Consider the following 16,238-nt stretch of genomic DNA (forward strand, 5'->3'; position numbering starts at 1 on the left):
AATATTGATATAAACACATATAATTATTTTTCATTACTATTTTTATATGATACGTATTTACTATTTATAATATACTTGTGGGCTATTAATCAATTAATTACCTTTTTTTGAACATATTATTCATAATTATTTGTTTATATGACATTAATAATTAATAATAATAATACACTATTACATATTTGATTGCCAATTAGGCAGTAATTAAAAGTAACTAAATGGGTATAATACTATAATATTACAATTATAATTGTATTTTGTTAATTTTAATATATTGTTTTATAAATAATAACGTATAATAATGATTTAATTTTGTGAATATGAACAACATTGTTTATAGATTTATAATTTATTAAATAAGAAGCTCAATATAATATTATGTGATATATATGAATGTATATATGAGTATAAAATCTATAAACTGTAAACTAACTTTAGAAAGTTACAATCATACATTAGTATAATGTTTAAACAAAAAAAAAATAATTATGAATTAATTATTACAATAAAATTTAATCTAAAAATCCATCCAGTTAAAACAGTGTATTTCTCGTACAAGTACAAAAACAAAGTTTTTCAAAAAAGGGTAAACGTGAAAATTCTAACAACAATAAAAGACCAGGAAAGTATAATTACCTCAAGCAAGAAGGCTATTGGAAACGTGACTTCAGAATACACATTCATAGGAATTCAACTATCATGAAACTAAATGAGAAAAACAGCCTCAGAGGTGTGTAGATTATTAGTGTGTTAACTATTAGTGACCATATGTCGAGTCATATTGAATGATTTGTAGACTATAAACAGTAAGCAATAATCTGGAAATGGGTTTTGAAGCCGGAACAAAAATTACAGCTAGCTTATGGTAAAGACAGCATAAATATACTTGTCTGCAAATAGAATATGGACGAAAGGTCCATCTGTCAGATGTTTTATATTCTTGAAATAAAGATAAATTTATTATTTTCGTCTGGAGCGTGCTTGAATAAAGGAATAATATGATCTCACATAAAAAATGTGCTAATTCGTTAAAAATGGAAAAATAGAAGTCGTTGGAACTCGTGATAATAAATTATTTATGATAAAATTTAAACCAATATCGGCAAAAATAGTTTCTTATAATAATTTAGCAAAAAAGGTTGATATATTAAAACTGTGTCATGAAGCGCCGTCAAATACTGTTGCCGCGCTCGGCCTCACTCAAAGGTATAAAAATGAAACGAAGATGCCTTCACGACTGTAAGTAGGCAACAGAACGTGCTGCGCTACGCACACTAGTAATTTAGATAGAAATAGAACAAAGATAATAATAATAATATTTATTAGAATATGATGAAAAAGTATATTATGTAATCTGGCAAATGCCAATGTCGAAAAAAATACAAATAAAACAATAACAAATTCGCTATAAAGTAATAAAACAATAAACGCCTATGTTGGCGAAGATGCAACTAATGCCAATAATACAACAGGTGTATAAAATAAATAATAAAATATAAACAATAGCCCGTTGGGCTTACACAAACGAATAAATCACAGGGTGGACTAATACTCACAGTGACTGAGTTAGGTGGCGGATTTTATCCCAACGCGGTCGCACCGGGAACGTAATATAATACAATAAAATGGGTGTACAATAAAAAATAACAGCCCGCGTGCTACGACCACCTAACCCTCAGCCAGTGCGATGAATTCAAATGCACTATGCCTGCAATGACGATGTTACAAATACGAAAACCACGACTCACAGTAGCTGGTGGTACAATAATGACAACCTTAAAACTGGGGGGGACGTATTAGTACGTTGACAATAGAGATTGTTCGGACGATAATTACCAGACAGCTAAATCACAAAATCACAACGTGGTTTTCAGCGACAGGCATGAAAGACGAAAGACGGAAAAACAGAAAGGCTCCAAAAAAAACGTACAAAAGAAACTGATAGAAAAATGGAGGACGAGGCGCGATGATTGAAGTTTTGACAACTTTTTTTTTTTAGAGGTATTTTTCTTTAATTCTCTATTATGAGTTATATTGCTTCGTTCTCATAACAATGTTGTTTTGGAAAATAATTGTCATAATTTCCGATTTATGCTCAAAGCAAGGGAATTTAATCATTTCCGGATAATTTTCTATAACATAATCAACAGTGTTTTTGAAAACATTGGATATGGTCACAAATTTATTCAATCCTTCTTCAATGACTGATATTAATTTAAATAATTGAAAATTGGGATACACAAAAAAACCTTTAGATTTGGTATTTGTAAGTAAAGCCTATGGTTGTGTAGCTGTCCCTAAAAATATGATTGATATGTTAGATATATAAATTTAGATTTTAAATATTAATACATAATTTACCTTTTAAGGCCAATAAACATTTATCACATTTTGTATATCTTTTTATTGTTCTACAAAAATATCCGCATATGTAATAAATTACACAATCCTTAGCAGTTGACTTTATTTCAGCACAACAATTATGATCTTGTAATAAGACATTATCTATAGGGTCCCAATTTTCTTCTTGTACAAGTGAATCTAATTTTTCTTGTAATTTATTAATTTTTACTTGTCTTTCTGACTGTGTTACATTGAATATTTCTTTTAGATCACTATAGGCCACTTTAGGAAAATTAGAATCCAAAATTTGACAATTACCCGTTTTGGGTGGCTTTAAGATAGAATAAATGGAAAGCAATTTATAAACTTGGAAGAATGTTGGCATTGTTGGATGCTCATTTGGCCAACAGTTCCAAAAAATTGCTAAAAACCATGGTAAATATAAAATCAATGATTTATTACACTACAATAGTAATATATATTTTCATAGAAGCTAGAATTATCTCTAAACGGTTTTGATTCATTTTAGTAGTAAGAACATATTTGAAACCACAAACATTTAATAAATATTTAGTTAATTCAATAGTTGATTTAATGGTTATACGGAGCCCTTCTGACGTACTTCTAGTTAAAAATTCATTTTGTGTAATATTTTTATTGTCAAAATTACTTTCCCATTCATCAAGCCAATTTAAACTGTCTTATAAAACCTTTATATCAAAATAATAATAGATACTATATTTATGTTTAAAATTAAAAAATTAAAATATAAATATGTTTATATATTTTTAATATAAAAACATTAAACACGCTTTAAAATCTGAACTATTATTTCTTATTCCTTCACTTGGGAATTCCCGGTTAAGAGCATCAAATAAATTATTTATTAATAATGTAAACTTTTCTGTTTCTTCGCTGTTTTTAAGGAATTCAATATTTTGGTTTTCTCTATAAAATTGAATACCACATGCCATTGAATAGCTAAAGACCTGCAACATAACAATGTTAACTTTTTTTAGTAATATTAGAAACTGAAAATTGTCCACATAAGTATACCTGTTTTGCTAATTTTACCGACATTTTAGAAAAATTATCTAAATTTATATGGCGATCTGTTATTTTAGGGCATATTCTAGTAGGAATTGATATATTTTGTGATACATCAAGGTCATGGATTTTTTTGTAATGCCACCAACTTACATATGGTTTTTTTCGGATTAACCTATAAAAATACAAAAACTGTTATAAAATATTATAAAATAACATAGTATTTTCAAAATGTATTACCCTGAAAACTTTTTTGTCATGAAGTCTGTTTCTAACACATTTAATCAAATGAGGAGCATCAGAAAACATTTAAAGTTTTCTACTCTCATCCATTGGTTGAATAACATGATTTTTAACATGACATTTATCGCCAGTATACCTAGTTCAGTCCACATTTTACAATTGGTCTGAGCTCCATCTGATACTATTCCATCAACTTTCGCACCAATTGTTTCCAATAGTGAAATAGCTTTTATAACAAGTTGAGCTAATACAATACCTTAAATATCAATAAATAAAATATAAAGGTACCAACCTAATTCAAATATTATAATTAAGAGGACAAAACACTTACCTACCATATAATAAACAATAGTATAATATAAAAGCTTTCTGTTGCTAATATATTGATATTTGATGAATCCATTTATAGTAACTAGTGAAATATAATTTCCTATTGAAGTTAATAGTTACACACAAATACATAATAAAACAATCTACTTTAATTAATAAAAGCTTTACATGAAGGAAAATACCTTTTCACAAATACATAGATACTTTACATTTTTAGTTTAACGCAAAAAAATTTTTAATCAAACACAAACAAATTTTAATTTTTGGTATATATTACACAAACATATCATAGAATATAATTTTAAACTTAAAACAGTTGCTTTTGAAGCAAACACCCCTATTGGTTGACAAAAATTTGCTGAGAGACTTTGAAACATAAACACAAGACCATGATTTGCTTTTAAACTTGTATTTTGGTCTTGTGGATAATCTTTTCCAAGATTTTCTAACTCAGAGTAAGTCAAAGTACTTGAATTAACATGAATACTCTCACGAAGCATAATTTCATCGAATAAAAGCATTCCATGTTTCTGTTCATTACTTAAAATAGAATTTTTTTTTTTAATAATTGAAAAAATTTCTCATCAAACCCACATTCTGATTTGACCTGTGCTAACCCTCTCAAGCACACCCCAATCAAATTAGCTCATGCCATGTGCCTCATGGCTAATGGCTATATTATAGTGTATAAATAAATAAATAATTTATTAATACTATAGTGCATAGGTAGGCCGCTTTAGCGCTAGTGTTGATGAGATCAAATAACCCTCGTGCACCGCTCATTCTATATCATTTCGTGGACAACCACTTCACACCCTCCTACAATTTCGTGTCCAGTCCTATATATCTTAGTCCGTGATTGAAAGATACAGGAGTGCTGTCACTTTATCTTCTCTACATCGTGGCACGGACTAAGATATATGTATATCTACTTAGATTAAGTTAGTCCGTGCTTTTTAGTTTGCGTTAACTCCTTCTTGGATTGTTGTCTCTTTTCGAGTGTTATTACTTCTCTTTAGAAATCAATATTCAATAATCATTACTTTTGCAGTTTGCACGGCGTGTCGGCGAATTCACTATTCTTTACTCGTTCGTTTGTGATTTTTCGTATTAATAATGGTAAGTAATCGAAATAAATTATAAATAAATATGTTTGTTTCAATTCGTTTTAAGTTTTCCCCTTTATACTTTCGCAGATTTAACCAGATAAAATTGCCAACCACTCGGTTTATCTAAAAGGCATCTTTTTGTAATCGACGATCAATTATTATGTACGTTAATCATGTCGTTCTAACTTTTAGGATTTCGTTAAAGTTGTTAAAAACAAACAATACTGTAAACGTTATCGAGTCAAATTCAACAGGCGTCGTGAAGGTAAAACTGACTATAATGCACGCAAACATTTGATCTTCCAAAACAAGAACAAAAAGCGGTTCCCTGGCTACTATCTCATTAAGCGCATATTGGGTTTGCGCATCGCTAAACACATACAGAAATTAATAAAAGAAAAGCCCTACAATTGGCATTTATCTCATTTCGTTAAATTGGCGTAAGTTATTTTATTATTTAATATTAATTCAAATTCATTAAAGATAAAATAAGATAGGTTCATGAAAAAAAACAATATTTATTGTTGTATTGGTGGTTATAGAATCGGAAGATTATTTTTATGACACAGAAAGTTTATCTTGAATTTATATTTAAAACTAAATACAAGGTTTTTATTACAAATGATAGTAATATCCAGCATATGCTTTTATATCAACCCTTAAATCCTTAATATTTTGATTCCTGATAACCTACATTTGCTATTTTATTAGGTTTCACACTTAAGTAATGGTGTTTTAGAAATATTGTGACTACTGGTTAGCCATTAAGTATTATAATTGTTATATTCACATTTAGATTAATACATTAATGTATTAACATATATATGCAGACTTTAATATGAATATTTTTTACACTTATCTATAATAATTTGAATCCTTAGACTGCTGGATTTAATTTGTTTTTTTATTGAATATTAAAATTTAAAATAACAATTTTTATGAGTTAAACCTGTATTGAATTATGTTCATTTTTAACAAGCTTGAGATATCACTCGAATACTGAATAGTCATAATTATGCAACTTGTTAAAACATTCATAATTGGTTCCTTATAATGTATATATACTACTAAATCTCTCATCATAATATTATGTTTTAGAATATCCCATTTTAAATTTAACCTTAAGAAATGTTTATCTATATTTACCACTAGTAGATTTTTAATCAATGTCTAGAGATTGCCACTAAAAATAATAGGTATTCAATAATTGTAGTAATATATTTTAATAAATAGCGTTTGGTCAGAAAAAAAGAGTTATCTAATCAAAGTATTAAAATATCTAACATAATCACATATATGTTGAAATATATGTATTAACAATAATTATTTATAGCTTGAGAGATATATCAAGAGTCATTAAATATAATATATATTATTTGTATTAATTTCAAACATTAGTTTTTTACCCTTCAGTAAAATATTTTATATTTTTAACAATTAAAGTTAATTTATCATATCAAAAATAGACTAATACTATTGATCCACTTAATATAAAGTACATCTTGGATATATATAAAAAAAAAAACTGTGTATGTAAATATTACATTTAACAATAAGCATTTTTGTTTAATTAAAACTATTTTTACTACAGAAGGTATAAAAGTCTACAAATTTTAACAAAAGAAGCCTATTTTCGAAGATTGACGCTTCAAATTCAAAAGAAAATCAAGATATTATTAGCTAATGCTGAATGCGAACTACGTGTTTTGGAATCCAAAGCTGCGTATTTTAAAGAGTTACAAGGCGAAGAGATGGAATCCTAAACTGTTTTGCTGAGTGTATAATTTTATTTAATTTTAACATTTAAAACTCATTAAAAGCTTTTTATCTAATAATCCAAATTGTCCTCAATTTATTAGATCCTCTTAGTATTGTTAACTCTATTTAGTCTAAAATTGTATATCAAACAAGGTATGGTATTACTAATTAAATGAAATAATACTAAATTGTGCAGAGGGCTTTACTACAAATATGGACCAGCAATGCTCATAGAAAAAAAACTGGTTTTAGCACAAATGTATTCTTATTTTGAATAAAGTATAAACCAGAATCCAACAAACAATTATTAATTAATACATTATTTATACACTAATGTCATAGTACTCATAGTTGCTAGGAAATAAAGAGATCGCATTGATAAACAGGAATGTTATTTTAATTTTGTTTACTATTTTAGTATATCTATTAAAATATTTGGAAAGTATTTTTAATACCTCTTTGTATGGGGCACCAGGGATGGGAAAGGTAGGGCCATGGTCTTACTTGTAAATGCCTGGCTTAACCTTAGACATTATAATATACTCATTTTTAATTTTTGTGGCACTACTTTTATAATTGTTGGCCTAAAATACCCTAAAATATAAAGAATGCAATATAAAGAATTCATATTCATTTTTATGAATTATTAACAAAATTTAAATTGTATGGTTAGGTAATATGTAACAATAATTAGAATATAATATAGTATAAAGTATTTTAGTCATTATCATTTTAAATATAAAATTAAATTAATGGTTTATTATTGTTTTGATTTGGTACAAGGGTTTATTTAAAATAGAAAAACCATTAATCCCCTTACACATTTTAACATTCATTAATTTAAGACTACAATATTATTTGCCATTTTAAAATACTGCTTATGTCTTGTTCATTTTTGTCAAACCCAGTCTTAAACAGTTTTAAAATGACATATTGAAAATACATAATAGATAAGTATCAAATGTATAATATATAATAACAGTATTCACATATTATCACTTATAATATTCTCTAGGAGTCTTCTTATTCATAAGTCTACTCTTTTTAGATAAGTTATTCAAAAGACAATATATAATATACATTTTATATACATTATATAATTATTATTTATTTTATCTAAATAGTATAATTATGCCCCTTAAATGTTAACTAACTCTAGTTTACCTAAACAAAATACATTTTTAGAACAGGAAATCAACCAGCCTTTGATACTGTATCTTTCAGACTCCTTCAGTACATTATTTCCTATATTTCTCGATACCTACTATATAACAAGCATAACAATATTTGCTAAGGCTTATAATTTATTGATAAGATTTATATTTATAATTTATATGAATTTGTATAACATGGTTACAAAGTATAACAAATTTTTAAATTAAGAAAACTAGTGCGGATCTGTCTACCAATAAAAAAATATGTTGATATAATATGATCAAGATATATTACATGAAACTAAAGATCACTAGTATAGAACTTAAGATCTAAAAATTGGATAAAAATATTAAAATAAAATATGTAGGTATGTAGCTTAATAATTAAGATTAATATAAACAACAACTACTAGCTGTTATTGAATATATTTCTAAACCAATAAAATATGTGAATTAAAAGTACAAATATTATTTTTAAGTAGAACACTATTTAAAATTATAACATTAATGACGGATCGTGTGAAAAATCACAAGGTAAATATTTAATGAATCAATACTGAGCTAACAAAAAACAGCCCCTAAAACAAGATTTAGTGATCTTTTATGTGATCCATCACATTTTATTGAACCATTAAATTAATCAATCTTTCATGCGACCCAACATAATACTTATTGATGCATAAATGTATTACAGGTAGGTAGTCTAAATAGTATACCTAATACTAAATCACACTGCACAAACTACAGATTATAGAAATGTAGAGCCCTGTCAGTTTAAGAGCTATCAGTGAAAGTTATGTTATAAGTTATAATTTGTTATGTAAAGTAATGCTGCTGTAATTTTTTCGGGCCATTATCTTAATAGTGAATACTGAGTACTGACTAGTATAAGGTAATAAGAGTTGACAACTCTTCTATTATAATATATAATAATAATATCTACCTCAATTCTATGGCATCGATCCTTGGTGATAAACTGATAACCAAGACTAGGATTTGTATGCAATAAAAAATTGTAAAATATGCATTTAAATTTTTATAAGATAAACACAAAAATATAATTACAAACAAAATATTTATTTGTTGAAATACATCAGTGATTGTTTGTTTGTCTTAATACTCTTAATATAATTGAGAAATAAAATAATTTATAATTCACATTCAACAGTGGAAATACTTTGAATTTTATGTTTGAAAAATCAGAAAATTTATGTTTGACAAGAAAATCAAGTTTTATACTTCAATCAGCAGGGCTAGAACTAAATAAGAAATATTAATATTAAATTATAAATATGAATTATGAAATATACTTTAAAACATGCATTTTTAGCATTCTTATAATCGAAATATGCAATAATATTAATTTTATTCAATACTTGTAAATGCAAATAGTATGGATTTTATCAAAAATATACAAAAACGTGTAAAATAAAAACAACACCATTTATCTCATCATGAGGTGATTCGTGGACATTACTGACAAAATCAATAATCAGAAGTCGCAAATAACACATACTGTTTCATATTAAAAATCTTAACCCTGGTGATAACTGATAAGTGATAACGTGGGTTACTAAATAAAACGGCGTTATCAGTTTAATTGCGCGGTCGGTTTTCGTTTCAGACGTTTCAGTTGTATTCTGTAGCATGACATTTTAATTTATCATGTTCTGTAGTGCACTGATGCTTAATGTTCATCTCCTCGAGACGCGTTCTGTAGAATACGTTCCACCACCACACTTGCTCCATTCACACAGCTGCGACTAGTGGAAGCCTGTAACTTTCAACCAAGTTGGATCGTAGACAGTGAACATTATCCGATATGCAGATATTCTCCACTGCTAGAACTTTGAAGTTAACCTCCCTCCAAACTAGACATTGTTAATTAAACAGATTAAATTAAATATTTTAGAGGACACTACATCCGCATGTGTTGTTTCCGTTTTTCAGAGACGTGCAACATAGTAAAAACCGTTTCACGCGGACACGGTCCACTGAGGTTGTAGTCCAAGTCGAACAATCCAATTTTCACGCTATTTAAAAGAAAACATTGAGTGTGCAATATGGTTTTTAATTTTCTTTTATCACTATAGAAAAAAGTTCTTATCGTTTCAAAACCCTTGAATATTTTGTGGTTTTCAAACTTGAATAACTTATTTTGTAGTACTGACATTAAAAAATATAAACGATATCGCACAGTACAAAATCTCCTCTTTTTAGTGTAAAAATTTAGTTGAATGCCTTGTACTACAGCTGAGTGTTCTTTACTCATGTAAAACGGTTTTTACCATATTGTACGTTTGTAAGACAGAGACAACGCAATATGCAGATAAAGCTTTCTCTTAATCTTAGATTAAACTAATACCTTTCCATTCCCATTATTCACCATCACAACACTGTAGAACGGTTAATACATGCAAATAACAAAGACCAACCTGTGCGTGTGATGTGTGTACAACATCCTTATTATTTTACTTTGATATTTTAGGTATTGAACACTTGGTTAGGTTTGACATACGTTTTTAGGTGTAATTGAGTTTATTGTACAATGCACCAAAATGTCACAAAATTTATCAGAACACACAGTGTGTGAAAAATATATAATATTATCATAATTATTAAATTATTATTGTTAACAAACTATAAAATTAAAATACATCATATAATGTACATATAAATATTTATTAAAATCATAATAATATAATGAAAAATCACAGCTAAATAAATTAAAGTAATACTATTAAAAATTAAATTATAATGGAATGGCAGTTATTTATCTAGATATTTGTCATCAAATGTCCATAAAACTTATTATAAAATGTAAGAGTACATAAATTAAATTTAAAAAAAAAAACATTATGAATTAACAATAATTATAAAATTTTGGACGGATTTTGTGCAAGGTCACGGTAGTAAAAATAAATAAATATTAATTGACATTTACGCATCGAATAGTTTTGTCGATTAAAACCAGACTTATCTTATTTATGTACCAGACAGTATGCAAATAGCATATTGCAACACATCCATCCAATGGTATGATCAATGATTATTCATCAAGTATTAATTCTCTCAACACTTTGCACCACAACTGCGGATCAAATACATAAAATGTGCCATATCTAATGTTACTATCTGTTATTAATGTGCTAGTTCCAGGCGCAGGAGTGATCCATACTTTAGATCCTATATGGTAACGCCAACCTCGTTTACGCCTATAGCAACAAATATTATATACATATATTACAATTGGAATTATAATAAATGTATTATAAAAAAATAAAAACGTTTCATAACTAACAATTCATTAGCAGCACACATCTGTTTTTCATCTCCATAAAAAGTATAAAAAAGATAGAACAATAAATCTTCCTGATACTTGGACAACTTGATTGGAGCCAAATTATTCCTGAAATTTAAATAATATGAATAATTAATTCACTAAAATACATATTCACATTTTAACATTTTATTTTCTTACATGATTTTGTCATGAATCCTGTATTCTGGTGGTAAATCAAAATCACCATTATGTGGTCCTAATGAAGAATTTTGGAATGGACCAGCAAATGTCGGGTAAATGTTTTCAGGGGAATTCATGTTTATACCTAGTGTTGTCAAATCTTCTCCATAAACCAATGTCACCAAACCAGGATTATCCTCTCTAGCTTTTAAAGAAACCAAAAAACCAATAATTCCAAATTGATCGCTTAGCATACTGTTAGGTATGTTGGTAACCTTATCTAAATAATAAAAAATGTATTTATTAATTAATAAAAAAAAGTATAAAAATTATACGCAAGAGACCATCGTCAATTTTAATTCCTGGTGTAGGTGGTACAGCAGTGCCATTCATATGGAAGTCTGTATTTAATTGACTTCTGCTAAACTTTCTTGTTTTAAAATGAATGTATTGCTCCATATTATCATCATTCAACACCCCAGAATCAATATTTGTTACACTCTGTTCATTTGAATCTTCCATAGAAGAGTGAGTACTACCGATATTTTGCATTAGAGACCCAGGTAATGCTGGGAAATCCTTTTTTCTCATTTTAAATTCATTTCCATTTGATTTAAATGTTTTCATTGATTTTCCTAACAAATATAAAATAATTATTACAAATAAATGCATAAAAATAAAATGAATAACTTACAACTAAACATATGATTATATTTTTTAAATAGAGAATGTTTACCATAAGAACTGCCTGCGGACACACTGGACTCAGTGTTAGAATTTTGGCCACTAATATTATTCCTTGGTCTATTGTCGGATACATTGTGTTCATCGATGAAAGGAAAGTAAGGTTTATTCAAATTGGAATGTATTCTATTATTACAGTTCAATTCTGGCAAAAAATTGGATTGTGGGGAAAAATTATGTCCAGACGTGAAGAAACTATTCTCTGAATTTTGACTGCCAATATAGTTATTCAATATGTCATTCATCGTTAATGACAAATTTCTATAAAATACAAAACATTAATTTTTCAACCAAACAATTTTTTTTTTTTTTCAACAAACCTTTGAGGCAGTTGTGTCACAGGATTTGGCATCATATTATGATTTTGTATATTATTCATATCCACTACATGTTTACCTAAATTATTGACATTTCTCCAGGAATTATTTAAATGTGATGGATGCATGTTCTTTAATGATTGAGTCATTAATGAAACAAATATTATTCAATTATTCATTATCAATGAATATTGAATATATAAAGAATTATACAATACATTAATAATATTTAATATAGAATTAACTAGATAACTAGAATGATCCAAAAATGAGTATATACTATATAATAGTTGTTTTATTTATTAAAATGTCCTATAAATAAAATTATTATTTTTAAAAATCAAGTATTCATCGAGAGGATTATCTCAATAAATAACTTATTAAGTTTTAACATTTATCATTTTAGGACTTGAAATTACTAGGTATCATATTATTTGATATTATTCTAATTGTGTATTGAAATTTTATAAATTGTAATGCTTAAATTTAATATTTACTAATGACTTATAGCATAATCAAAACAATAATTGTTCAATAGATAAGTAGATTGGGTTTGAAACGCATATTAAATAATCAGGATGGTGCCTAAAAAAAAAGCATAGTCATAATTTTAGAGGCGAAACGAATTGGTCAAACATATATTCTTTGAATTTAAGGATTTGTCGTTTAACAACGTTCGCGTAATAATATATAGGTAATATGGCGTCTGGTACGGGTTTTCAAAAATGTAAAGACCCGCTAGTTACTGATCAACAAGTAAGCATACAATATACATGGAAAGTCAGTCGCAAGGCGTTTTCATTTTCACTCAGAGCGAGAGCGGCGTAAAAACAAACATAGATATCAATAATAATAATAATTTTATCATCGTTTTACCTAGTGTGTGTATGTGTGTCTGTACGTATTATGATGAGACGGCGGTGATGGTGGTCGTACTCGTACAAGCTGATCCCGACAACGTCATACATGCGCACAGTCGTGTGTTCGACGAAAAAATGTTCGGGCGCGGGTCTCGGTGTGACGCAGCAGGTGGGCGAGCCACCGTTGCCACGATCTCGTTATCTGCGCAATACGCCGCTGCGGTGGCATCGCCGTCACTTTTTTGTCAAACCAGCCCCGTCCACAAGCAACTGATCAGACGGTCGGGTCCGGCAACGTCGCGCATCGCATACTCTCCGGTCGTATGTAAATATCGAATATTGATGATCTGAAAAATGGGTTTTAACTTTGTCGTTTGAACGGCGAGCGCGTGCGCGACCGAATACGTACGTCAGCGCCTTGCTCCCACACCCGCACATCATCTCCAACGGCGTCGACCATTTGGTCGTTGGAAGGGAGGGTGATTGTGTTTGGTGAATTCACAATTTTCTATCGGTCGCACAGCATCCGGTCGATTCAGCCGCTGTTCAAATCTTCCATTGGTGCGCCAAAGGATTATTTTAAGCCCCGCAACGCGATGCCGTATATTATGTTCGCGCACAATTATTACAACCTCTAGAGTCTAGATGATGGGGAGGCACGCACGGGTGTATGTGTGTCGTATGCGGGATGTTTGTTCAGAATGTCTATACAAATATAACGAATTTCACGTGGTGATTGACGTACCCCCAGGCCCCAATAATATTACACATACGTCGACGACGACGGAGCCACCGCTACCAATTTACGATACGTGATGGTGATTACTATAATTAATTTACAATATTTATTATTTATATGATGGACTGCCGTAGTAGTTAATGCACCTACATATTATGTAGTTTAGTGAATAATAGTTATTATTAATTAATAATAGTAGTAAGTATTTTAAATGGAAGGGGTAAACATGTTTTTTAGTTGAATCATGAGCATAGGGGGGGACATTCATTTACGGAGTTACGCCCACCAAATTAAAAAAAAAATGATCAATATATAAGTGGAAAAATTTTATACAATCCACTTATAATATGAAATTAATGACATGGTAAGATTTAAAAGAAAAAGAACGGGACCACATCGCTTAAAATATTATATTGTCAAGGTAACACGTAAACCAGTGATCAGTTAAAATATCAGTATAATACATCTACTCGTATAGTAATAATATAAACCAGTCTACTGCAGAATATATTCAGGTCAAATGTTTTGTATACAATTTTACTCAGTAGCGTAGCCAGGATTTTAAAATGGGGGGTGGCAAACCCAAACTACTGAAAAATAAATAAATAGGTAATCATCAAATTAACAATAACAATTCATTTTTATATTAAGTTAATACAGACGATAGGGGGGTATAGCCCACTCCCGCATGGCTACACCACTGATCTTAATAGAATATTTGATAGGGAGTGAGGGGGCGTAGCCACCGCGGTTTACTTTATATAGATTTACTCTAGTCCCAAAAAATTAAACCAAATGTCTGCCGCCTATGAATATGAGATAAAAACTCAAATATTACGTTAAAAAAAATGATTAACTGGAGATATAATAATGTAACATCTAGTGTGGACTGATGAGTGTTAAATATAATTCTTCGATTGCTACCTGTTAACGCTTATGTAACACCCTCCTACATAGCATATACCATATATTAATAAATATACCCCCTTTAATTATATCATTAAATTATAGTACTGATATTGGAACTTGTTTTGTACTTTTGCACCCCGGTCACCCTAAAATGATCGAACACTAGAACCACCACAGTGGTGGTTCACTAAGGCCTAAGGGCCAATAAACTGGCAGTATTACATCCCGACAATATTACGTCGTCTATTCATAGGAAAAAAAGTTCACATCTTTCCACTCAAAATCAAAGTGTGTCCCTTGATTAACAAATTTGTGTCCCAAGTCTTAAAACGTGTTTTTTATTTTGATTGCAGAAATAAGTAATAACAAACATTTAGAAATTTCAACAAAATTTCAAATATTTTGAACTTACACTTGTATTTGTTTTAAGTGTTTTTAGTACCATTATCATATAAATACTAATACGAGCAATATGTTTAATATTCAGTAAAAATAATCGGATTTGTTCATGACGAAAATATAAAAATATTCAAACTATGAAAAATAAAAATAGATAACAGATAAGATATACAAATACAGTAGTTGTGAATTCATTTGATTTGTCATATATAATTGATCAGAAATCCGAATGCTTTAAATTATTATTTATATAATCATATAGATCGTTCTAGATAATTATCAAAGTATAATCAATTAAATAAGTCAATTAATAGTTGGTATAATATTATAATAGAGTTCAGTAAATCGTGGACAAACGTATTCAACAAATATTACAGTTGCTAACTAGCAACTTGCGAGATAAATTTTGATTAAGAGGACGTTATACCCTCACATATATGTTGTCTTTGTCTTAATATCCTACTAACAAGACACCACATATCAAATATGCGATTAGCAGAACCAATTGTGCGGAGACCTGAATTAAGGCGTAAGCAATGTAGGTTGCAGCCTACCCAACCACAGATTTAGAGTCACCATATGGCTTATACTGTCCTGATATTATTTTTATTAAAATATTTGAAATCTGAAATAATAAATTAAAGCCGGTATCGGGCAATATTACATTTACAAACTTAATTGTAGATAAGTGTACAATTTTTTATAATTTTGAATACTATTTTTAGCTTTAACATAATATGTATCTTATATTTTCTAATAATTATGCAAATTAATTTTTAAAATTATTATCATCACTTAACGTAATATTATAACTTTATACATATTT

At 28.7% G+C, this 16,238-nt stretch overlaps 1 protein-coding gene and 1 pseudogene across 1 annotated transcript; one reads left to right on the forward strand and one right to left on the reverse strand.

The window, feature by feature from the left end:
- Nucleotides 1-4,815: 4,815 nt before the first annotated feature.
- On the forward strand, nt 4,816-6,832 carry LOC113558103 (60S ribosomal protein L5-like). Its single transcript, XM_026963616.1, has 3 exons — nt 4,816-5,079; nt 5,262-5,509; nt 6,661-6,832. Exons 1-3 carry the CDS (start codon nt 5,077-5,079, stop codon nt 6,830-6,832), a joined length of 423 nt encoding a protein of 140 aa, XP_026819417.1. The 5' UTR covers nt 4,816-5,076.
- Nucleotides 6,833-11,030: 4,198 nt separating this feature from the next.
- LOC113558102 lies at nt 11,031-13,825 on the reverse strand (annotated as a pseudogene).
- Between the last annotated feature and the right edge of the window lie 2,413 nt (nt 13,826-16,238).

Source organism: Rhopalosiphum maidis, chromosome 3, assembly GCF_003676215.2.
Source record: "Rhopalosiphum maidis isolate BTI-1 chromosome 3, ASM367621v3, whole genome shotgun sequence".
Taxonomy (NCBI): Eukaryota; Metazoa; Arthropoda; class Insecta; order Hemiptera; family Aphididae; genus Rhopalosiphum; species Rhopalosiphum maidis.